The following is a 26,693-nucleotide window of genomic DNA, read 5'->3' as shown; positions in this document are numbered from 1 at the left end:
AAGGTGGGGCAATTGGACAGTGACACAAAAACATTAAGGAAACTCGATTGAACACAAGACTGCTTAACATGTTGATAAGCTGTCCCCTGGCTAGGGGACATTGTACTCTAGGGAACAAACAAAGACTGCAACTAGTGCAGCTAAAAGACTATAAGAAGTTAGTGTTTAAAATCTTTGGATGTTTCATGTCTAAAGTAGCCTCCACAACCAGAACCAGAATGGCAAGTGGATCTGCATAGTCATGGATATACCAGGGTCACACTCCAATGCCATCTATGGTTATGTGCAGAGCTCGGCAGCATGAAGGAGTGGAGACGCTCCTGGAAACCCAGTGAGCACCCCAAATCCTGTGCTTCCGCACAATTGAGCAACACCCATTCTGCTCTATGCAAGGATGTGAGTAGCTGTGAGGACAGAAGGGACAATATTTGTCTCTGTACATTCTCAGATAAGTTGAATAATGAGTCACTGATCTCCAGATCAGAAAATTAGTATATCAGACAAACTTCCCTCAAATAATTGGCCTACAATTAGTTAAAATAAGTAACACACTATACAGCTATATTAAGAGAGGCTGTTCAGCTGGCGTTCATTTCTAAAGTGATTGTTTTCAAATAGCTGATAAATGTATCTAGCTGTTAATATGTTGGGAAATATTAATTTAAGGATAAATGGCTTAGTAATATGTCAGTAAAGAATATAGGGGAACTCTGTTACATGTTACTCTGTTACAATTAGATTTAAAAGAGATCTCTATTCCATAAAGGCCTTTTAGGAGATACAGCAATACAAACCTAACTCTATATTTTAGAAATGTCTGTCTGTCCATCCATCTGTGAGTCTGTTCAAGAACTCCTCCTAAACCAGGGGTGGACAATAATTATGGAAGAGGGGCCACTTCACAAATTTCGGAAGTGGTTGCGGGTGGACCTGGAAGGGGCGGGATTGAGAACCTACCAGGTCGAGAGCTTTGCTTAGCCTAGGCTCCCTGCCCCCTGACTTCTGGCCAATGGAAGGGACCTGGAGCAGATGGGAAGGTGCTGGGGGCTAGCTGCCTCCCAGAGTTGTCTGGGGTGGAGGCCTAGAATTACATGGCTGGCAGCTCCTGGCCCTGCTGCTAACCTTTGAATAGAAGCAGTTGAAAGAGCTCGTGCCTCCTGGGAAGCTCCCAGGCAATGGGCCAATGGGACCGAGAGTTCGTGTGTCTCTGGCTCCCAGGCAACACGCTAGGGCAGGGGTCAGCAACCTTTCAGAGGTGGAGTGCCAAGATTTGACTTATTCGCCTCTATGTATTGGTCTGAGTGCCAGTGATACTTTGAAAAGTCAATAACAGTCCTACTTACAGCAGCTTCATTAATCATAAATCATAAATAAAGTTGCAGATCTTACCTTTTAGAGCAGGGCTCGGCAACCTTTCAGAAGTGGTGTACTGAGATTTAACTTATTCACGGATCTGCGTACCAGGGGAAAAAGAAGGGGAGGCAAGGGCAGGCTTGGTACAGTGACCTTATTTTCTGAACCAGCTTCAGCTAGTGAGAATGGTTTAATTTAAATTAGGAAATGGATGAAACCTTTTAATTTTCTCATGTTTGTTTATCAAACTTCGTTTTAAATAACGTGAAATATTATGTCCAACACAAAAGGTTTCAATGTTTTCTTTATTTCTGGTAGGAGTGGGGAAACTTTTTTGGGTCAGAGGTCACTGACCCACAGGAAAATCAGTTCGGACCACACAAGTGAGAAGCACAAAAATTCCTCCCAAACTCACCAGAGCTCACTGATGTGGCCCCAACTGAGACACCTCGCTCCTCTGGTGCCCCAGTCTCACAGGGTGAGGGGAAGCAAAATGCAGGACAATGTAGCACTTTAAAGACTAACAAGATGGTTTATTAGATGATGAGCTTTCGTGGGCCAGACCCACTTCCTCAGATCAAATAGTGGAAGAAAATAGTCACAACCATATATACCAAAGGATACAATTAAAAAAATGAACAAATATGAAAAGGACAAATCACATTGCAGAACAGAAGGAGGATGCGGGGGGGTGGGAAGGGGGAGGAAGGAAGGTAAGTGTCTGTGAATTGCTGATATTAAAGGTAGGGAGAGTGGGATGTTTGTGAGTTAATGGTATTACAGGTGATAATTGGGGAAACTGTCTTGGTAATGGGTGAGAAAGTTCAAAGTCTTGTTAAGTCCCTGGTGGTAAGTGTCGAATTTTAACATGAATGACAGTTCAGAGGATTCCCTTTCAAGTGCAGATGTAAAAGGTCTTTGTAGCAGAATGCAGGTGGCTAAGTCATTTAGAGAGTGTCCTTTCTGGTTAAAGTGGCAAGAAACTGTTTTCTCTTTGTGATCTTGTCTGATATCTGTTTTGTGGGCATTAATCCTTTGGCGAAGTGTCTGAGGGTATGTCTACACTACCCCGCTAGTTCGAACTAGCGGGGTAATGTATGCATACCGCACTTGCTAATGAAGCCCGGGATTTGAATTTCCCGGGCTTCATTAGCATAAGCGGGGAGCCGCCATTTTTAAATCCCCGCTGCTTCGAACCCCGTGTAGCGCGGCTACACGGGGCTCGAACTAGGTAGTTCGGACTAGGGTGCCTATTCCGAACTACCGGTACTCCTCGTTTCACGAGGAGTACCGGTAGTTCGGAATAGGACCCTAGTCCGAACTACCTAGTTCGAGCCCCGTGTAGCCGCGCTACACGGGGTTCGAAGCAGCGGGGATTTAAAAATGGCGGCTCCCCGCTTATGCTAATGAAGCCCGGGAAATTCAAATCCCGGGCTTCATTAGCAAGTGCGGTATGCATACATTACCCTCCTAGTTCGAACTAGGAGGGTAGTGTAGACATACCCTGAGATGTTTGTCCAATGTACATAGCAGACGGACAGTGTGTGTGTGTGTGCGGGGGGGGGGGGACTAAGGTTTAGGGCTTCCCATAGACCAGATTTACTTTTCTGGGGTTCTGGAGCTAGTGGATTTTATGGACCTCCTTAGGCTCTGGGATAGGGACAAAAATGAGGGGTACAGTGCACAAGACAGGGCTACCAGAAAGTAGGATAGGGATGGGGTGCAGGATCTGGGAGGGAGGTGGGTGCAGAAGCAGGCTAGGAGTTGGGTGTCTGGCCAGGTGGAGGGAGCAGGAGCAAGGGAGGGTGGGGTGTCTGGCCAGGAGAGAAGGTGCAGGAACAACGGAGGGTGTCGGAGCAAGCTGGGAGTGCCAGGGATTGGGGTGGGGGATTCTGGGCATGAGGGGGACCTTACCTGACTTTGTGCCCCCTTGCAGCAATGGCTGCAGCCACGTTGCCCTGGCCGCCCTGGAAGGAGGCCCTACTGCTGAGGCCCATATGGTCTGGTCCTAGCCCCGGAGGCCCAACTGCCGCTATCGACACTGTCTGGGGCCACCCTAGAGGCCCCCGTCACTGTGGTCTGGGGACAGGCTGCCGGGGTGAGGCTGCCATCACATCATCATCATCTGAACCAAGACCTTTTGGGGTCAGCTCACATATTAGGGCGAGGCTTCAGTCACTCTTCTCTCTGTTCTTCACAGCTGGACCAGCTGAGAGTGAGGTGCGTCCACCATCTCCTGCCCCAGCCTCATGACCCCACAAAAACCATGGCCGCAGACAACCCCAGGAAGATCTACAGCAGGAGGTTGGACGTCGACCTGGAGGAGCGCTGTGCTGACAGGGAGTTGTGCCAGGAGACCTTACGTACGTGTGCAACAGCTGAGTGATCCAGCAGCTGCCCTCCCACTCCTGCTGCCTGCTCCTGCTCCTCTGGCTTCTGCCTCTCCCCGTGGCTGCCGAGGGTCCTGCACACAGGGTGGTGGGACCACCCGAGGCAAGCACCAGTCCCAGCTCCAACCCTGAGCCTCTCCTCCCTCTTTCATCTCCCTCCTTCCCCCTCCCAGGTTCTTTCCCCAGTTATATTTACCCCCCAAATAAAAAGAACAGTTTATTCTTTCAAAACAAAAAATCTGGTTTATTGTAATTGTAGGGGAGGAGCTAGGAGGGGAAGGAAAGGGTGGGGTTGGAAAGGCACAGAGGGGCAATGCAGAGGCCCCCTGTAGGAAGGCCCAGGAGAGAGTGTCACAGGTGTCCTTGTTTGAAAATTTCCCTCAGGGCCTCCTGGATGTGCACAGCCTCCTGATGGGCCTGCCGGATGGCAGCAATACATGGCTGTTCAAAGGCCCTTGTGAGCTGCTTGGCCTCTGTCCCCCACCATGGCAGGAACGTCTCCCCCTTGTTCTTGCACAGATTGTGAGAGACACAGCAGGGCGACACAACTTGGGGGACGGTCTGTTCGCCGAGGTCCACGTGGGTGAGGAGACAGTGGAACCCCCCCTTCAAACACCCGAAAGTGCCCTCCACAACAATGCAGTGTTACCTGCACAAAATATTCACACTCTCTAGGGGCACTCACCTTTACCCATTCCTAGGGCTCAGGTGTAACCCTCTCAAGATAGGCACCTGCCCGTACCTGTTTCTAGGGCTCATGCATAACCTTTCCACTATAGGCACCTGCCCTCATCCATTCCTAGGGCTCAGACATAACCTTACACGTTGCAGATTTGTGGGGTCTTTTCCCAGTGAACGAGCCTTACACAGTAATATTCTACTTAATCTCTATCTATTAACAATCATCAAAAACAGATGCACACATCAGACATACAGTGCTCACCCCTCCCAATGAGACAGATGAACTCGTTTTGATGGCCAGCCAGGCTCAGCTGCATCTGGGGGACTCCAATCTCTACGCGGTGTCATTGGCACAGGGTTGAGGGCAGGCATCTCTAATCTTGGAGCTGTGTCCTGAAGTTGGTTCCCAAAGAATTTCCTCTTGGGCCCCATGTTATATAATGAAACCTGAGTCCTGCTTAGCTCTACCTTAACCAATTATTTTAGTTTAATTTTACTAACCAATCCTAACACACTGTAACAGAATTACCTAACCAATCATACCCCACCACCTTAGTTGATTTACACCTAGCAAAATTAATTATACAGCAGACAGAAACAATTAAAAAAACAGACAGAGACCACACAAAGAATAGGGAAGTGAGGACCATAATTATGGAATGAGGATTCCACAACCTCAACTATTGATAAACAGTTTCTTGCCAGACAAAATGCTGTTAAGCTGTTTTCTTTACTCATCTTGACACCTGTTTCTTCATCTGCTGACATCTATTAACAGCCTGGTGTGACATTATTTTAATGCAATTTAGATGGAATGAGAGTATGTGACTCCAAGCTTTACAGCTAATGGCTGATGCTCTTCAATTGGGCTGCAGAGGAAGGCTTTAGTCCTTCCAATATGGCTATAGAAAGGAACATTGTTACAGTGGGCCCTGCTGAGCTGCCATTGAAACGTTTCTTGGTGGAGTTCAGGTGTCCTGTGTAGGGCTTCATTAGCCAGGGGAGCAAAGGGTTGGCTGTGTCCCCTACAATGGACATTGGCATGTCCATGTCCCTGAGCCTGATGGTGCAGATGGGGAATAATGTGCTGTCGTGCATCCTCTGGAACAGGCTGGAACTCCTGAAGATGTGGACGTCGTGTGCCTTCTCTGACCGCCCCATGCTGATGTCATTGAACTGGCCTCGGTAGTCCATGACAGCCAGCAGCATGATTGAAAAGTACCCCTTCTGGTTGATGTAATTGGAGGCCTGATGGTCAGGGGCCCAGATGGGGATGTGGGCGCTGTCAATGGCCCCACTGCAGTTGGGGAAGCCCATGGTGGCAAAGCCAGTGATGATGAGGTCCACATTGCCCAGGATGATGACCCGGTGCAGCAGGATGGCATAGACGGCCCTCACCACGTGTGAGAGGATACAAACAGAGAATCACAGGGGTGCCAGAGCCCTTGATAGTTCCCTGAGCCCAACCCCCTTCCCACAGCAGGAGTAACCCCAACTTACCCCATCCCCGGGAGGGCTTTGTGAAAGCGGGACTACAAAGCCTCCAGAGAGTGAGAGTCCACACCCCTCCTTCCATAGGGAACCCTATTCCAGTGCTTTACCTCCCTCCTGGGACAATAGCACGAGAGTGCCAAACCTGCATGAGCATGGCCCCAATGGTTGATCTCCCTACACCAAACCAGCGTGGCGAGCTTCCAAAGTGTGATGGCGATGCACTTCTGAAGGGGAGTGGGGTGTCCCATCACCTGAGGGCAGAGGTGAGCCACTCACACAGCTCCAGGAAGGTATCCCTCTGCATGTGAAAATTCTGGAGCCACTGTTGATCATCCCACCACTTGGTACTGGTGTCCTCTTACCAGAAGCAGCAGTGCACGGTGTGCAGGGGAGGATGGAAGGGGTTGTGCTGCATGAGCAGCACATGGAGAGAGGTGAGGAGGTGCCCTGCAGTGAGCTGCGGGTCCTGTTCCTGCGGGTAACCTGCAGTAACTGCACCAGGAGGTGCAGCAAGAGGTCTAAGAGCTGGCAAGTGCTTTGCAGCAGGTCTGGCTCCGTGGCTGGAGTGCTGTGGTGTCCACAAGGGCAACCAGAGGACGCAGGCAAAAGTGAAGAGCCTGCATCATGGCCATAGAGGGTAGTCCCTTTAAGCACAAGCCTCAGATAACCTCAGACAGCAGCTCCAAGTGACTGTTGTCCTGATGTCCTGCCTGAAGTGCTTTTGGGGGGCTTTCAATGTGATTCAGCTTCCAATCAGTGTGGACGCGCTATTTCGATGGGCATTTGTAATGTGGATGCGCTATTTCGAAATAGTTATTTCAGAAGTTCTTATTCAGAAATAGCTTATTTTGAAATGAGTGTGTAGTGTAGACATACCCTAAAGGATCTGGCTTCTTGTCTGGTGGATTCTATGAACATTGAGACCCAGCTTAGGTAATTTTAAATGCATCTGGGTCAGCCTAGGGTTTGGACTTTTCCCTATCCATAATTGGAGACTGGGGAGTATGGGTAGAGAAAAGGTGAGAGAACACCAGAGAGTTGTTCATGATGTCAGATGATCACTAAGTTAGTCGTTTTTTTCATTTCTTGCATATGGTTAAGTTAACTTCATCATTTTATTAAAATTGCAAAATGCGGTTTTATAGCCTTAGTTTTTAATACTGATGGCAATGTTTTAGTAATGACAAAAATCATCAGAGATTATGTCATACCTATGTGTGCAATTTCAATAATAAACAGGAATGCACATTTGAGTGCCCCTCCCCTTAAATATATTCTTATTTTCAACAAAGCAGCTATACAGGATTTTCCATTATTCTTAAAGGAGAGCTGATGAGTGAAAGACTGCTTTGGGGTCCTTGTGACAGACTGGGCTGAGTCTGGGTACGGCTGAGGGTGTCCGCTCAGGACGAATTGCTTAAACTTGGGGCTCCTTACAGCCCCTGACTGGAGACCCTTCCCAAATAGGCCACAAACCAATCACACTGAGCACTTCAGCTGCCGATCTGGCCAGCCGGAAGCCTCACAAGCAAAACCCTTCTAACACCCCAGCTCTTCCTGTGCCCCAATCAGCCCCGGGCCTAACACACAGGTGAGGGGTTATAGAACCCAATCTCACCTACCTTGAACGGGTTCTTCCGGTCCCATGAAACCAGCCACAGTTCCCAATCAATTACACTCTGGATCTTACCCTCAGTAGAACATAAGCTTTCATGTTACACCCCACATGACCTCCTTTGTACAGACTTTTAGGGCACCCCCCCCCCCCATGGGTGCAACAGTGATCTGGCTTCTCCCTTTAAAATCCAGTAATGTAACAGTCTTTTATGAATTGATGCATAAAGTTCTAGATTTTGTATTTACTGAACTTTGAAACTAGTTGCGTTAGTACAGATGCATTGCTTCACTCTGCCCATGATTTTGGCCGAGGTCTTTTTAGAGAACTTTGGTGTAATTCAAATCTTCAGTTGTAAAACGGTTAATAAAATAACCCAAAAATAGTGCTTGTGCAGTATGCAAGGTGTTGTGGAGGCAGGAAAAGGGAATAAGGGAATTTGTGTGCAGCCATCTTGGTCTTGTTAACAAGAGAGCAAGAGTCAGGCTAAGTTTGTAGCCTGACAACGCGAGATCTGTAATTAGACGCTGCCTTCGCCTCTCGCCTCCATACGGAGATAAGGATAGAATGCTGACTCTGGTAAGGACCTTGAGATAAGGAGCATCTAGGTGGAACTAAATAACTGTTAGTCATTGGTGTTTGTAATAGGAAAGAGACTAATTGTTATTGTTATTATATTTAATATACAGTATATAAACTGCTTCATAATTGCTTGTATTCGAAGGATCTGCCTCGGTGAGGGGGGGGAGACTCCCCCCCTGTCCGAACCAGTTTTTCCCTTGCTGCAGCTCGTAATAAAACTGCCTCTGGCTACTTGTTGCTTACAAACTCAGAGTGAAGACAATGTTTTCTTCCACAGTGTCAATCTGAATTGCTTGAACCAGTTACAGTAAGTCCATAATTGAGACGGGAAATGGGCAAAGCCACATTCCACAGAACTCTTCTAGATATTATGAATATTTTCTTTTTGAAGGAAAAAGGCATAAACACATTTTAATGAACTCAAGCCCTGAATGTTGGCTATGCAATTCTGCTGTCTTAGTCTTTTGAAAGAAACACTAATTTCAAAACATGTCTTTAAAAAATCATCCTTATTGAAAATTCTCTGTGACCAAGACTAATTGAGAGCAATTATCAGTAGATGCTGCCCTCTAGTGTATTTTGTTTAACGTAACCCTTAATTTTGTTGTGTGTCATGGATAACTATACAGAAACCAATTTTAATTAAATTTGGTTTTCTTAAAAGATTTTTTTAAAGAGCGAGACAGATGTTGTTAGGTCAATGTTTACATTTATCAGGGTTCTGTTGTGAAAGGTATATTAAGCAAAATAAATGCTATGTATAAAGAAAAGAATTAGAGGGAATAATGTCAGGGATCAAAGCATAAGGAAGCAAGTTCATCATTTAATTGTTTTAATTAGTGTCAGAATTCTATCTTCTCAAACACCTAATGTTGGTTCAATGTTTGGTTGTCAAAAATGTTGTTTTGACAAAAAACAAGATTTCCTGCAGGAACATGTTGAAATTGTCAAAAATGTCATTTAAGAAAATAAAAGTACCTGCAATCCTCATAGTGCTATTAGCACAGTATCTGCTGTAGGAAGAGAAGTTACTACCAAAAAAAAGAATGGGGGGAAGAAGAGGGTGGTTTTTTTTGATAAATAAAAGGCCTTTAGTATAAGCAGTGCAGTACCTCTCATATTTAAAGTAACTTCTAATTATTTAAATTATGGACGATATATCAATACTAGTGATAGAAATGAAGCTGTGTTAGTCTGGTGTAGCTGAAACAAAAAACAGGACCATGTAGCACTTTAAAGACTAACAAGATGGTTTATTAGGTGATGAGCTTTCGTGGGCCAGACCCACTTCCTCAGATCAAATAGTGGAAGAAAACTGGCACAACCAATTGGTTTAAATCCCGGGCTTCATTTGCAACCCCGGTTCCCTGATATGCCTACCTAGCTCGAATTAATGAGCTAGTGTAGACATACCCCTATGGAGTGTTTGTTATCAGAGCCACAGAATCATGTAGGGCTGGATGAGTCCTCCAGAGGTCATCTACCCAAAGCCCCAGTGCTAAGGAAGGACTGAATACACCAAGACCATCCCTGACAGATGTCTTTTTAATCTGTTCATAAAAAACTCCAATGACAGGAACAAAAGACAGGGCTATGAAGCATTGTCATTCATGCTTACATTTGACACTTTACGTATGGGTCTTAACAAAGATGCTAATTATCTCACCCATTACAAAGATAGCTTCCCCAATTATCACCCCTAATATCATTATTTCACAGACACTAACCTTCCCCCCTCATCCTCTCCCATGCCGTTCTAAAATCTGATTTGTCAATTTTATATGTGTTCACTTTTTTTTGATTGTATCACTTTGGTATATATGGTTGTGCCAATTTTCTTCCACAAATTGATCTGGGGAAGTGGGTCTGGCCCACGAAAGCTCATCACCTAATAAACCATCTTGTTAGACTTTAAAGTGCTGCATAGTCCTGTCTTTTGTTTCAGCTAGACCAGACTAACATGGCTGCATCTCTATCACTATTCTCCAATGACAGGGATTCTGCAACCTCCCTGGGTAGCCTATTCAACACTTAACTATCTCTATATCCTTCAAGAGCTTTTAGGATAACAAGAAGTTTTCAATGGACTTGAATATCATATTGGAGTCATCCATTCCCAAAACTTTTGAAAACTTGGCTTTACACTTGGAACTTTGGATCTAGAACCCTTTTAACACTAATTCTGTAAAGGTATGTCTACATAGCAATGTTATTTCGGAATAATGTCAGTGGGCGTCTACACTACAAGCCTTTATTTTGAAATAATGTTGAGCTGGAGGACTCAAGGTAACCCTCATTTCAAGAGGAGTAAGGGAAGTTGAAGGAAGAATGTTCTTCCTTCGACTTCCTGCTGTGTAGACAGCACCAAAAGCTGAATTAAGTTATGATTTAAGCTAACCAATTGACGTAGCTGAAGTTGCATAGCTTAATTCGACATTAGCCCTGCAGTGTACACATACCCTTAGTGTCCTTCTTATAGCACACAAAAGGCACAAGTGCTATAATATTTGTAGCTATTGATTAGCAGCAATTGTTTTATACTGAGAGTGGAGTTTTTAAAAAGATCTAATTATTTCAGGTTGGGACAAATCTGTATTGTTCAAATATTTCTGATAAAATGGGTGTTGACAATACTTTTTTTTCCAATCGCATGCAAAAAATATTGCTTTTGCATATAGCACTGTTAACATGAACACAAAGATGGAATCAGATGGCTAGAGCAAATTGGTTTCCATTTCATAGAAAACCTTTGGGTTTATATGCAACCTTAGAAGTATACGCAGCCAGTGTAGATGTTTCTCTCTCCTTGACCAATTCATACTTGAGACTGGGAATCAGAATGTGAAGATACTAAGCATTAAAACAAGCTTCATGGAGCCAAGTATTTGTAATGTAGAAAACATTAAGTCTCCAAAAAGCTTCCTTTACGAAAAGCATTAAGGCATCCAAGCTACCCCACTCCATTCTTGTGTAGTTCAAATCTTCCAATAGAAATGAAGCTTCTGTGATTTGGGTGGGTCTGCTGAAAAACTATGGGCTAAATTCTGCTCTCTGTCATACTGGTGCTCAAGCAAGAGAGGCAAAAGAGAATTAGGGCACATGAAGTCTCTTTCCCAAATCTATGAAAAAAAGCAGGCTGGTATGTCACTATAGCTCTTGAGAGCTATAGGAGAACAGATCCTAATGTCCCATCTGAGATACAATTCATCAGTAGGTCTGAGGGTTAAGAAGTAGTAGGGGATTGTCTAGCTCCCAGCCATCTGGGAATGCCTAACATGGTCAGCATCAAGAATTTCATTTCAGGATGGGCATACTTTGTGGAGCTCATAGATACAACATGCCCTCCTCACTCAGCCCTGTACTCTGGTCCTCCTTGTGGGTTCCTTCCAGGCAGCAGTTAGATCTGTAGCTTCACTTGGTGCAACAGCCAGGACAGGATTTATTTTTGTTCTCTTAAAGAAAACATAGAGGGGGGATATTTAAAAAAAATCACTCCTCTACTAGTCAGATTTGTAGACTTGGAAGGAGAAAGAGGTCAAGTGCTTCTGGCATTAGTCTCATCAGGAGGCAAAGCAAGTTAGTGCTCCAAGGAGTGTGGTCCAGATACTAGAACTAGAGCAGTTCATAAAAGCTCATTAGAACACACCAGAACTCTCTCCAGCATCAGAATAGCAAGACTCATAAGTCCTGTCAAAACGTAGCTCAAGGAACTAATACATTGATTACTTCAAAAGGTTCACCAATCTTAGCCTGGCTATATATGCACCCCAGGAGCTTTTGCTGCTCAAGAGAGAATAATAAATACTGTTCAAAGTCTGTGCTCAGACTTCATGTCTAGTGTTGACAAATGAGCAGTATAATTCTGTCCCAAAATGTACCATGAAGCCGAGGGATGATAGATGTCACACAGGAAATAACAGAGTAATGGATGTGACTATACTTTTCATGCTAGATCTTTTAAGTGCCAGGAGAATAGCAAGTGGTCCATGAAGAACTATTCTGCTAATCCTAAAAACTACTCCTCTCTTTCTCATCTGCACGCCATCATTATAGCTGATTTTCAAATGATTTATTACCTGGTAAGTAGCAATGTTGCCAGATTTTTCTCCTTCCTTGTAATAAATTGTGCAAAACCTTCTTGAACTGATTTATATCACTTACTTTTATTGCCAGTTCTGGTAGTTTGTTTCTTATTTCAACTGACCTTTGAATAAATTCTGCCAGAATTGCTTCTAGGCTGGCTTCTCCTTAAATCCCTCCTGGCATCAGCAGCGGAATCCAATCTGTCCATTGCTGGTGGTAGGTTTCATGCCAGGCAATATTGGCCAGTGATGTCGCGGGGTCAGTTTCATGGCCTTTTGTCTTTGATGTCAACTCTAACAGCTGACTGACAGTTTATTCCATAAAGAAATGGGTTGTGCCCACGAAAGCTCATGATACCCTACATCAGTGGTCCTCAACTCATTTCAGTCCATGGACCACAAGGCCAATCAAATCATTTTCGTGGACCACCTCCAGCACATGTAGCACAGGACGAATGACACAGCAACCGCTCAGCACGACAGAGGCAGGTACACTGACGCTCAGAGCCTCAGATGGAAGTTACTGGCAACACAACACAGTTGCATCCTAGGTGACGCTATGGATGATGCTCCACGTGCTTGTGAACACGGCGTAAAACAGCCTAATGGTTGCATCTGCTCATGCCGTGTGGACTTGGACAATGTTCCTGTGGACCACCGAAAAAGTCACCATGGACCACTAGTGGTCCATGGACCAACAGTTGAGAACCACAGATCTACATGTTTCATTAGTCTCTAAGGTGCTACAAGACTATTAGTTGTTTTTTAAGTTTTTCCAGTTAGACTAACTTGGCTACCCCTCTGAAGTTTATTCTATGCTTTTCTACAGTTTATGAATCAACATGAGATTCCGTCCTTAGACAGTTTGCTTCCCTCTGTGGCCCTAGCAAACTTTCACTTGTAATACTTTATGCTGCTAAATTTTCATGTAGTCTGGTTGTGCACTTATGCATTGATCCACTTTCTCTGGCGTCCTTTCAGCAGTCCAGTGCACAGAACGGCATGCCCAATAACATGCTCCAACTCCCTGCTTGTCACCAAGTGCTATTAAGTGGCAAAATAAGTTTTACAGTTTTCTACTTTGCATTGACATATCGGAATGGTTGCTGCCAACAATCCTATAAATGGATTCATTGTTATCCACAGTTCCTCTTTTCAGATCTGTCATTTTCTCAGCTCAATATGGGTACGTCTACACTACAGCGCTAGTTCGAACTAACTTAGTTCGAATTAGTTAATTCGAACTAAGCTAGTTCGAACTAACGCATCTAGAACTAAAAACTAGTTCGAACTAGCGTTTTGCTAGTTCGAACTAGTAAGTCCACATTGAGTGGACTCTGAACAGGGCTTAATGATGGCCGGAAGCAGTGCCGGCAGGGCATAAAAGGAGGACTTAGAGCATGGAGATACTGTCTCAGGCTAGCCGAGGGCTGCGCTTAAAGGGTCCCGACCCCCACCCCGGACACACAGTTCTAAGGGGTGCCCCGCTTGCAAAGAAGTTCTGGCTTGGAGTGCCCTGAGTGCCCACACTGGGCACATCACACCACTCGGCCATCAGCCCGGCTGCACTTGCCGCAGGCTGGCATCTGGGGAGAGGGGGCAATTGGGGGGCTGCAGGAGAGCTTCCACCCCCAGAAGCCCGCAGAGCCAGCCCAGTCCTCCCCATCGGGGGCTCGTACCCCATTCCTCCCTCACCTCCTTCCACTTGCCCTTCCCTAGCCCCCCTTCTTATTGATGTACAAAATAAAGATAACGTTTCTTCCAACATTGACTCTGTCTTTATTGAAAAAAACTGGGGGAGACTGGGAAAAGGAGGTGGGAGAGGGGAAGAGAAAGGCTGGGAGAGGGGAGGGCAACTAACATGATCAGGGGTTGGGAACAGGTCCCAGATGAAGAGAGGCTACAGAGACTGGGACTGTTCAGCTTAGAAAAGAGGAGACGGAGGGGGGACAGGATAGAGGTCTCTAAAAGCAGGGGTTGGGTGGAGAGGGTGCATTCAGAAAAGTTCTTCATGAGTTCCCATAAAGAAGGACTAGAGGACACCAAAGGAAAGGAATGGGTAGCAGGCTTGAAACTAGTAAGAGAAAGTTGTTCTTGACAAAGCAAATAGTTAACCTGTGGAACTCCTTGCTGCAGGAGGCTGTGAAGGCTACAACTAGAACAGAGTTTAAAGGGAAGTGAGATCAAGTCATGGAGGTTGGGTCCATGGAGTCCTATTAGCCAGGGAGTAGGAGTGGTGTCCCTGCCCAAAGTCTGTGGAAGGCTGGAGAGGGATGGCACGAGACAAATGGCTTGGTCACTGTCTTCGGTCCATCCCCTCCAGGGTCCCTAGGGTTGGCCGCTGTGGGCAGACAGGCTACTGGGCTAGATGGACCTTTGGTCTGACCCAGGACGGCCATTGTAAGCTCAGGGCTCAGGGTCGGGGGTCTCAGTGGACCCCCTTGATTTTCATGCACACCTGGTCCTGGGTGGCCAGGCTGGCAGCTCTCCTGCCCTAGACGGCCACTTTCCTGTGCCTAGTGCGGAGATCGTGGACGAGGTCCACGATGTCCGCACTAGCCCAGGAAGGTGCCCGCCTCTTGCGGTCCAGGGCAAGCTCCCGGGAGCCGCCAGCCTGGTCCCGGCAAGAGGGGGTGGGCTGGGGGGCATCGGGTGGGTGGCTCTGTGCCGTGCCAGGTGCAGGGTCTGCTAGCTGGGTGCTGGCAGGCTTGCACCTGGCACGGGCACCGTAGCCAGCCCGTGCCCCTTTAAGGGGTCCGGGGCCGGGAGGGGGGCATAGAGTTTCCCTGGTGTTGGCCAGAGTGGCCACCAGGGAAACCTGGGGAGGGCTAGCCTCCCACTAGTTCGAACTAAAGGGCTACACAGCCCTTAGTTCAAACTAGCTAGTTCGAACTAGGCGTTAGTCCTCGTAAAATGAGGTTTACCTAGTTCGAACTAAGCGCTCCGCTAGTTCGATTCAAATTCGAACTAGCGGAGCGCTAGTGTAGCGCATAGGAAAGTTAGTTCGAACTAACTTTCTAGTGTAGACATACCCTATTAGACTAGCCCAGTGTTTCTTAAACTGTGTTCCGTGGCACACCGGTGCGCCACGAGATAGTCGTAGGTGCGCCACAGAGAACAACAAAATTGGCCGCTTTTTTTTTTTTTGCTCAACTTTCCCCAGACCTTTTTTTTTTCCCCCCTCAACAAAAAATGCTTGGTGTTCCCCATAAAAAAAATTATCATTTGGTGTTCCACAGTCTTAATAGTTTAAGAAACACTGGACTAGCCTCTCCGATTAATGTTAAAGACTTGGATAAATGACAAAATTCAGGTACAACTGGATTTTCCCAAAAGCTCAGATCTAGGGTTTTTATGTGACCCATGCAGAGAGAAAAAACTCAGATCTGGATTCAAAGTTTTATCAAGTTTGGGCGTTCAGATCTGGGGCTTGGGACCATATGTACTTAATTTTAATGCTTAGCCTCTTTAGGCTATTGTTTGCTAAAATGAATTGTGAAATATGGCGTTTTTCAGAAGGATTCAGCACCATAACTCTTTCAAAAGAGTTCAGCTCCAATTTAAGCATTAATACAAATTATTAGATTTTCAAGAGGTCAGCCTTGTAGGTGCAGAACTCTTGAAAATGTCATAAGCATCAGCCACAACTTTACCTTTTGAAGATGGAGAAATACCTTGTATACACTTAATCCTGAGCTGGAAGCTTCTTTTCCTTTACATAATGTCCATGTAATCACCTTCTTTGAGCCAGACTCTTATTATCTATGGTATAGACAGCTAGGCCAAGATTTTCAAAACTGACTTGTGATTTCTCTTGCCTCCATTTTTGGGGGCCCAATTTGAAACACTTGGAAGAGGCCTCTTTTTCAGCAAATACTGAGCACTCATTCTCCAGGGGAAAAAAGATGCCACCACTGACCCTACAAGAAGAGATTCCATTCTGTGCAGGCCCATATTTACACTGCTCATGTAAGTCAGATCTTCCTCTAAAATAATGCTTTCCTAATGTAAACAGTCATGTTAGTGTAGTCAGAGTCCTCTTTAGGACAGGAGTGGGGAACCTTTGCTCTGGGATGAATGATATTCTAAATATAAAAGAATCAACATACATTAGGGCTATTAAAAGATAAATGCCACTTTTTTGGAACACTAATTCTGCAAAAGAAGCAACCCTATTTTAACCCTCATGGTCCTTAGTTTATCATTATGGCACAGGTGATGTTTCCTGTTCAGATTAGATTACTACAAATTAGATTCCTAAATGTCTTTGCTTTTGCTAGGAAAGAAAGAAATTAAGACACTGAACAAAGGAGGTGTCTACAGCAGAGTGGACAAGCCCATATTTCTTCTGGTCCCTTTTTTTGGATTTTTATCTGCCAAATGATTTTGACTCACTTTAAAACATAGGCCAGCAGCATTTGAGAACTTTCAGCGATGAGAAGACTGTTAAAAAACCCACCTCTAGAATTCTAGAGGTGATTCTTCTTGTCTATGTTTTTAGCCCATTAAAGGGGGTTTGTACCTGTAATTTTAGAGGTCATAAATTTGGATTGAAAATGTAGCCTCAAGCTTAATTCTAATTCAGTTATTACAGTACTTTCACCCTACTAATACAAAATGAGGCTGTCTTAACTCAAGCAACTTTGGGGCCAGCATCGATTCAAAGCCTAAGATTTAGTGCAAAATCTCCTCCTTCCGTATTTGCCCCAGATTTTTGTGCTGCACTAGTCAGGAGGAGTTGAGAGAGGTACTTGAGAGAGGAGTTGAGTTCCTGGTCAGAGCAGGGGTGTGTGTGCATGAACATGCAGAGAGTGAGTTGGGGGAATAGTAAGTGGAAATTCTCTATTAAATAGGAGGAGAAAGGAAAGCCAAAGCTGTGATAAGATAAAAACAAGAAACCCCCGATTTCCCAGGGGAATCAAGTAATCACCATAATACTCGGTCAATATATACCAGCTCATGTTATATTCTATACCACATGGAACTGAAGCTTGAGATGGAAACAACACACCAACATTTCAATCTGTCCTTGGGAGTGGCAGCTGCAGCTTTCACAATATTGTGCTCATTAACCCTGAAGCTGGAATCCTTATTTAAACTAGTTTCATTCTTCCTTTGCATTCCTGGCAGGGGAAGCCAGTTTTAATCCAAGGGCATGTGCGACTAGCATCTTTCAGTCAAATTATAAAAAACAAGGCATCAGAAATATGATGAAAATTGTAAGTATATGGAATGATTCTGCAATCACATAAGATTAGCTGCAGTAACTCTTGTCATTAGCACTGTAAAATGCCACAAGGACAGCAGGGTATAGTATATCCCGAAGCATTAGGATTGAAATTTTTCCTAATTGTGTTTAAACATCTTTTGGAGGTCTAGTCTTCGGTTCAAGGTAAGAGCTCTTTACCTCTGTTCCTTTCCCCTCAAGCCATCCCTGCTACATCCTTCTTTGATCACTGACCACAGAATCATCCTGCTTATCAACCACGCTCATAATCTAGACATCATCTTCAGCTCAGGCCTCCATAGGTCCTGTCACTCAAGCCATGTGCAGATTTTCTAACATACAGCCTTTCCTATCCATCCACTCACAGCTTCCTCTCCTTTACGCATGGCAACCTTCGTGGCCAAAGGGGGGAGGCAGAAGAGGGTGGATGCTTTTTAAGGGAGCTGCTCATTAATATCTTCCTGAGTCAGGTTTTAGTCATTATTTTGCAATGGTTTGCAAACACTGGCAAGTCACCAGGAACAGTTCCTGATTTAATAAAAATGTGGAAAACTTTAGGCTACGACAACATTGGCAAGATTTTGCGCAAATACTTTTAACGCAAGAGTTTTTGCGTTAAAGTATTGTGCAAGAGAGTGTCTACAGTGGCATGTGCTTTTGTGCAAGAGATGCTTTTGTGCAAAAGCATCCATGCCAGTGTAGATGCTCTCTTGCACAAGAAAGCCAGATGGCCATTTTAGCCACCGGGCTTTCTTGTGCAAGAAATTAACATTGCCTGTTTACACTGGCCTCTTGCGCAGGAACAGTTGTGCAAGAGGGCTTATCTCTGAGCAGGAGCATCAGAGTATTTGCGCAAGAAGCACTGATTTCATACATTAAAACGCCAGTGTTCTTGCGCAAGTACTCACGGCCAGTGTATACGGGTGGCAAGATTTTATGCAAAAGCAGTTGCTTTTGCACAAAATCTTGCCAATGTAGACACAGCCTTAGTGTCTTTCATTGTGAAATGCCACCATTCATTTAAAACCTAAAATCTGCTTCAAGCCAGGAACACTCAATTTGATATTTCAAAACAAGTTCTGAGGATGATAAAGCCTGCCTTTCTGAAGAACAGAAACTGGTTATGGTCACACGAAGAACTTGGCATTTTAGTGGGCCAAACAATGACAACTGTGAACAGTAGGAATAGATGGTAGTATTTACAATGGGTGCCTAAAACAAAACAGGAAAAAGAAGTATAGTTGCTGTCTAGTACAATGCTAAGAATATCCATTACTGATAACTTATTTTATTTGATTACAGCAAAAGCTGACATCTAATGATAAAACTTTGAAGAGACAGACTGAAAATATTGGAAATTCAGGGGCACCGATGCGAGTGACTGTATGTTCCATGTGCTATTGCATTTCAAATCAGGTATTTTCACACGTAGCTGAATGTTAAAACACCAAACTGGCCCTTTGCATGTGCAAATATCCAAACTTTGGTCATGAAATTTCTTGGGTAATTTAGGAATTTTTGTGTGTGCAAATCCCTGGGTTCTCTCTGGTGTCTGGAAACCTCATTTAGTACTCCACCATTGAATTAGTCTTCAGGAGACATGAGATCTTGGCCTAGTTATGCAGGTAGTTAGGGAAGTACAAGTGACTTGTCTAGTGCCTCAGTTTCCCCATCTGCAAAATGGGGATAATGAGTTTTCACCTCTACTTATTATTAGTGTATTGTTACCCCAGAGTAGGCAGGCTAGGTGAGAGGCTATGGCCAAGGTGTTGTGCCATAGGAAATTTCAGTGGACACGTTTCCTCCCAGGTGTTGGCAGATAATCAGCCTCCCATCTCTTTGCATAAACCCACGTTAACCTTTGTTTGGGTGGGTCATTCTGGATTCAGAGAGTTGGTTGGAGGATGTAGGGTTGTGCTGGAAACCATGGCTGCTAGTTGCAGGTGAATGGTACAGCTGGGTTGGGATGTTGCCAAGACTCTGATCTTTGGTCTAGAAATGCTAAGTGGAATAGTTTACTGGTTCCCAAAATAAAGCGGCTGCATCTAGATTGGCATGATTTTCTGGAAATGCTTTTAACAGAAAAGTTTTCCGTTAAAAGCATTTTCGGAACAGAGCGTCTAGATTGGGACGGACGCTTTTCCGCAAAAGCGCTTTTTGCGGAATCTAGATGCGCTTTTCCACAAAAAAGCCCTGATCGCCATTTTTTGAGCTGTCTACACTGGCCCTTTTGCGCAAAAGCTTTGCGCAAAAGGGACTTTTGCCTGAACGGGAGCAGCATAGTATTTCCGCAAGAAACACTGATTTCAGACAGTAGGAAGTCAGTGCTTTTCCAGAAATTCAAGCGGCCAGTGTAGACATCTGGCAAGTTTTTCCGGAAAAGCGGCTGATTTTCCGGAAAAACTGGCCAGTCTAGACACAGCCAGCAAGTTCAGTTCAGAGCAGGCACAGATGGGCTTGGGACTTTCCTCAAGGACATGTGGAGGAACCCCATTTAGCAATTAAAATTTTGGTGGGGGTAGAGAGGCAGCACACCTCTCAAGTGCTATGAGTCAGCTATGGGTGGAAGTGCAAACATGCACTCCCTGTTCTATACTGCATGAGGATTTGCAGAATGAATGTTTTCAGTTGTAAGGCAGTCTGTGTACTAAGTGTATTTTTAAACATGCACATTTTTAATAGGTTGACTTACTGGGGTTTGTAACCGTGTGAACACTCACCATCTTGTCGCCTCCTGCTGGTCATCCGGGAATTAGCTCTTTCAGTGCTGGAGCACCCCTTTTCAGCTGGTGTCACCCCCGGTTACCTATACTCTCTACCTCTGGGCACTGCCCCACCACAGTGCCCTTACTCTGGGTTCCTCCCACTCAGGGAACTCCCAGGCTCCCTATGCCCAGCTTGCCTCAGTGACCCACTGCCAGTCATCATCAAGCCCCTTACCTCAGGGGAAAATGCAGTCTGAAATAGCCACTCATCATTGGCAAGGGGATGCGAGCCTGCTGCTTTTGCCTCTCCTTGCTGCCTCTCTGCAGACTTAGTATGCTCAGGCCTTGCTTCAGGCCCTGCAGCTTGTGGGTAAGGTCAGGCCAGAGTTCCCCAGCACTACCCTGTCTCAGGAAGACACCAAGCTTCCTTAGCAGCTAGGTCCTTCCTCTTCTCTAGCTGGAGCAAGATTGTCCCTGCCTCCCTCCTGGAGCCCTTATATAGCACCAGCTGAGCCCTTACTGGCTAATTCCTGCCACAGCTGGGTGGCTTTGCTCTCAGCCCTCTCCCAGGGCTGGGTTTTACTCTTAAAGGGCCAGCGTAGGGCAGACACCCCCATCACAGGGTTCCATATCAACTTGGACTTAAAATATAATAGAAGTAGCCAAGCCTATTTTATCTTATCTCTGGGTTTTGTCTTCTTGATTGCCTAGTACAGGGCTACTCAAATTTGGAAGCCCTGGGGGGCCACAGTGATACTCACAGCACATGCCAAGGGCCACAACTTAAGTGCGGTTGCATATACATGCAAATATATATGCAAATAGCTTTTCACACTGACGGGCATAGATACAAAGATTAAGCCTTAAGCTGCAGTGCCAGACCTAAACATGGCCAGTATGAGCCAGTCAGCACCTCTGAGGCTCTGCCCACAAGGCAAAGTAGCCAGCACTTCCCACAATGCCCCACCGCTTCTTGCACCTCCAACCTGGGGGCTAGAAACACCGACACCCTGTACCTGTCTGGTCCAGCCAGCCTGTCCGCTTGCATCTTTCAATGCTCACCCCACCTGGGAGACACTTCAGTGGAGACCATGTTCAAAGGATCCCACCTGCGGGCAGGTGTTGAACCCTGTGTAAAGCCAAACTGCACCGCGGGCTGCAAACAAATGGGCCACGGGCCGCATGCAGCCCATGGGCCGTGTGTTGAGTAGCCCTGGCCTAGTACTTTCTTCCTGATTTCTCCTTCACATAAGTTTGCCATGGAAGTCCTTGTCCTTGGAATATCCTGCCATTTGGAACAGCCTTCCTATATCTCTCCATCTAATTTCTTCTCCATGTATTCTCAAATCTCCTTGGAAAAACATCTTTTTTTGCATGCTCGTTCTGTACTGTACTGCTTAAATTAATAAATAAAAGCTTAGGGGAGAGATTCCAGCTCAGTATCTCTGTCGTTTAATTGGGAAAAGCATTTTGGGCATATAGTTTGTATGACTAAAATGACAAAATTGTATTGTTTATCTGTGACACTTTTGTAGATTACAAGGTTTCATGCTGTGCCTTGAAAAAGGATAAGGGCATTTCAGAAGCTCACATTTTCCAGTGACATCTCATTCTGAGTTCAAATGAGCCAATGTACCGGTGGTTTATATTTTTAACACTGAATCCAAATGAATTTGTTTTGTGGTAAAGGCAAAGCTTCCACTAGCATTCAAGACCTGTAGGTACAACCATGTCTTTCAGTTAGCACCCTGGTCCAACCAAGGTATCAATCTATTCAGGCTCTTGTGTGGTTCCCATCCCCTTACAACTGGATTTGGCACTGCACAGAAGAGGGGTGTGCGGGGGGAGAAATTACAATATAATCATAGTTCTATCCATACTCATTCCCCATCTCTTCCAGTGATTTTTACTCCTTCCTCCATCTCACCTGCTCTTCCATCCTCTGCTGGGCCCTAGCTGGCCATAGCATAAGATAGTGTCCTCTGACAAGGAAAATTGGGAAAGAGATAAGTTGCTAAGAAATAGGGAGACAGGAAGATGGAAAATAGAGGAGTTGATGAGTTTGTGTGTTGGGTTTGGTGAATAAGTTATTGTAAATTAGTCTGAAAAGAATGATGCAATTCTAAAGCAATCCTTTAAAAAAGCTTGCAATCAAGACATCCTATTTCTCTGTCATTTGGATAGAGTAAAATTGTTCCATTAGAGTTCGCAAACATTTGCTTAGCACTAGTAGGGAAAAATGTTTTCTTCTTTGCTTAGGTTTCTTTTTGTACAACCTCAGCTGTTATTTTTGCACAGTCACATCTTGATTTTTGTCATTCCCAGCTTGAGTCTGTTTTATGAGATATGCACAAATGTGCTTCCATAAGCACGCGGTGACACACTGTATGGTTCTTACCTATACTTGTCCAAATGCCTGTGGCTAGCCCTTGCAAGTTTAGAGAAACACACTTACAGCTGCCAAACCAGAAATTAAACAACCAGATGCCTTTTGGTTTGGGGGTTCTTTTCCACCACGCTTCTGTTCCTGTGGGTTCTGTTGGCATGAACAGGAAGACTATTTAGCAACATGCTTTCGGAGGGCAGGATTTAGGTATATTTCATTAGTTGTTTGCTCACTAGGACTTGTTTTATCATCATACATTTAATTTTTAAGGAGGAGTCTGTGCCCTAATTTGTTGCCAATTAGCCAGCTGGGATTCTGACAATACAGTAGCCCTTGTTTTAAAGAATTGATCTTCCACCCAAAAAATTAGGACACTTAAAGTACCAAACTGTGTACCTGAGCAACTTCACATATTGGAAATTATACCAACCTCATGATTCCAAAGGTGCTCATATGAAACCCTGTCAGTTTGGCTCTTAACTGTCATAGTTATAAATTAGTCTACATTAAAAAAAATTGGTTGTCTTAGTTGGTTAGGTGTGCCCAAGTAAAAAAACTGTCATCTCAATTGATATTAATTTGAACAGTTGGGAGACACTGCTAATATAGAGGAGAATGAGAATATCTTACAAGAAAATCTCGATCTTGAAAACCAGAGTAATGGAAATAGGGTGAAATTTAATAGTGCAGAGTGCTAGGTTAGGGACTAAAAATATTTTTTGCTATAAGCCTGGCAACAGCCTTCTAAGGGGAATAATAAGGATTAAAAAAAAACTTGGTAAGTTTATGGGGAGGATGGTATGATGAGTCTGTTTACAATAGCATGTGGCTGAACTGTGACTGCTTGTAGCAAATACCTGCAAGGCCCAGTGGGACATTAATTGGGGAGGCCTCTGAGTCATAACACAAAAATCTTTCCTTGTGTCTGGCTGTTGGGTCTTGCCCCTATGCTAAGGGTCTAACTTACCACAATATTAGAAGTGAGGGAAGACTTTTTTGTGGGTCAGATTGGCAATGACCTTGGGGTTTGCCTTCCCCCACACTTTCTTCTCTAACATGCGGCATGAATCACTTGCAGAGCTAAACTAGTGTAAATGGTGAATTCTCTGTGACTTGAAGTCTTTAAATAATGATCTGAAGACTTCAGTAACTCAGCCAGAAGTAGGGGGTCTATTATAGGAGTTGAAGAGTAAAGTTCTATGCTCTGCAATGTGCTATTCTAGATGGGGATGGTCCCTTCTGGCATTAAAGAATAAGCAGTTAATGCAGACTTATCATCTTACGGGCTATGTCTACACTGTAGCATTTTTCTGGAAGAGGAAATGCAAATGAAGCGCTCATTAGCATTTCTCGCACTCTCTCATTTGCATAGTCTCTTCCGATACATTTTGCGGAAGAGATCTTTGTGGGAAAAAACGCAGTGTACACGGGGCCATTTTGTGGAAAAAAAACCCTTTTGTGCAAGATCCTGTATACCTCCTTTTTTGAGGAATAAGGGATCTTGCCCACTCACTCCACTGCATTCCAGCCCAGGGCCCAGAGCTGTCTGCTGCTGGGTCAGTGGGGATCCACTCTGAAACGTATTGCCCTGGTTCTGGCTCCACCAAACTGTGGTCAGTCTCCCTTGGGCTTCTTCCCTTCTCCCTCTCAGGTGGTACTTGAACCTGGTGCAGGTCTTCTGGGCTTTGTTGGTCTGGGACCAGGCAAGCAGTCCCTCCAGGTCACTATCCACTAGGGGCCCCAGTGGCCCTGGCCAGTTCTCTGCCTCTCCTGGGTCCAGCTCTTCCCCTGGGTGCACAGGGGAGGCTTCTGGCTCCTTCTGGCACTGGCCTCCCTGGCAGGCCTTTTATAGCTCTGGCCCTGCCTCTTGGCTTCCTGTCAGATGGGTTGTCAGGGCCAGGTGTTGCTCACAAAGGCTCAAGGAGGAGTGCCTCCTCCTCGGGGTTAGTGGGGGCTACTCTGCTCCACTACAAAAACACATGATGCAGATATCTGAACTAGTGCTACCATATACTTTACCACTCAGGCCAAATTTCCGCTCAAATCCAGCGAAGACCTGTGCCCTTTCCACCATTTTCTGACAGCTGCTTTGTCCTGTCACAAAACTACTATCAAACCACTCTATCCTTTTCTTTCAATCTTTCCAGGTATTTTTTGGAATGCTTTCACACACTGTAGTCCCCTCAACACTTCCTTCAACCATGGTTCATCTTTTTGCAGTGTAGATATCAGGTATGCTTTATCCTGCAGCCAACTATCCCAGGCTCTGATTTGCTTTGGTGACCTAAAAAGATAGAGACTGCTCCTAGGAGTGTCCCTCCATTTGTCTATCTTTCCATCTGTTGAACTTCCTCAGACCTGTTGAGGAACATACCCGGACAGAGGGTGGGCTGGAGCAGTATTGCTTTTGGGGTTGTTTATTGGTACACATACTAAAGGGTAAGGTGATACACACATACATCACATTCATGCTGGCAGTTTGGAGGCAGGCTGCAAGTGCTGTGTAGATTACTTTTGATTTTGCAGGTGGCTGGAGTGCTTTCCAGGTGTCAGCTTCCTGGAGACTCAGCCATGAGGTTCCTTAGGAGATCCCTTTGGATCTGCAGGAGGCTTTACTTTCTCTGGGCCAGTCCCAGGTTTCTGCTGTGTTGTTATATCTTATCCGAGAGAGAGAGAGATTGATTTTCCTGGCCACTCATCAGTTGACTTATACTTTGCAGGGTCTTTCTTTGCCTTAAAGGTTATAGATCCTATACTGCCTTTGATTGGGTATTTCTCATTCACACTTCACACTCTTTCCATAGGCTACATGCATATTCATAAGCAAACATTAAGCAATATGGTTTTTAGACAAAGTTTTACTTTATGGCCTTGAGTAACAAGAAACCATTGTAAAAAGCCTAACATAAATTGTATTGCTTGATACCCAACAAACTATAGCTAAGAGAGCCAGAGCCAGAGTCAAGGGAAGGGGAAAAGCACAGGAATGTGTTTAACCAGCTAGATGCCAGTGGAGGGGGAGAGGGGTCATTTCCTACTGACTACACCATCTTCCACCCTCACTGCTTTCCTTAGAAATAATTTTTTAAAATATGTATGTGATGCTATATGTAACATTTGTTCTGAGCTCTAAAAACTCTTCCCCTCAATTGCTAGCTGTACTCACCAATATTTTTCTAATATAAACACTAATCCCATTTCATTCAGTTCTAGCAACCCAGTGAACTCGTGTGATCACGCAGGAAACAATAAATCTGCAATGAAAATCATCCACAAGAACCTGAGGCATCTCCAATCCAAGCTTTTTGGAACTAAGTGGCCTGTTAATCCATACAAACTATTTCAGTTTTTTAATAAAAATGCCATACATTTATTTTGTATGGAGTTCAGAGTCTGTATGGCTTTAATGAAAATATTTTAAAATACTCTGCATATATCTTTTGAGAGCTAGATTTCAGTTATTTTCTAAATACATTAAGTCAAGATCTTGTTGGTCTGGAAGACCAACCTTATGTCTTAATAGAAAAAATGTAATTTTAATCTTCTTTGAAATACCTAAAACCAATAATCCTTTAAATTCCAGGCAGATATGTTTCTTTTTCCATTTTATTTATTTCAAGTGTAGTGGGTCAGAGTGGCTGCCCACGAACCATGAGGGGGAGCCGGCCCTCCCTGAGCACAACTGGCTTACACAAACCATGGCCTTAAAATAAACCTTGCAATAATATCTACTGGTTTTTGTAATGAATCTACCAGTTACAGCAATGCTTCAGATACTTTCTGATTTTGAAGCCTGTTACAGCCCTCATTAATTTTATAAGATGCTTCCTGAAGTGTGCAGTCCATTTTTCAATCCCGAATATTTATCATCAATTTAATCAAATTCAAGAGTCAGGTGAGAAAGCAAATCCTGCCATTTGATTCATCTCTCAAAATACTAAGATTTAAAACACAATTTAGATAAACTCTGTTATTCAAAGGTGGATCAGGAATTTTAGATATCTGTTAATCATCCCTACAATAATTCAATCTTTAAGGCCATTCATTTGACTTTAAGATTATCTCTCTCAATCAAAATATATTCCTGCATTACAATGAGATGCCTAGGACACGGCACAAGACTTGCCTACATGTGATGAGCTGGATGGAGGAATAACAATGTCTTTATTCACAGACCC

At 44.6% G+C, this 26,693-nt stretch overlaps 1 protein-coding gene across 1 annotated transcript in view; it reads right to left on the bottom strand.

The window, feature by feature from the left end:
* Positions 1–5,929, bottom strand: part of FREM3 (FRAS1 related extracellular matrix 3) — a 63,305-nt gene extending 57,376 nt beyond the window's left edge. Inside the window, 2 exon segments of the mRNA XM_075929189.1 lie at positions 5,349–5,817; positions 5,925–5,929. Coding sequence (XP_075785304.1) covers positions 5,349–5,817; positions 5,925–5,929 — 474 coding nt within the window.
* Positions 5,930–26,693: the final 20,764 nt, after the last annotated feature.

Source organism: Pelodiscus sinensis, chromosome 5, assembly GCF_049634645.1.
Source record: "Pelodiscus sinensis isolate JC-2024 chromosome 5, ASM4963464v1, whole genome shotgun sequence".
Taxonomy (NCBI): domain Eukaryota; kingdom Metazoa; phylum Chordata; order Testudines; family Trionychidae; genus Pelodiscus; species Pelodiscus sinensis.
Note: the sequence above shows the minus strand (reverse complement) of the source record. Positions and strands in the feature narration are given on the sequence as shown.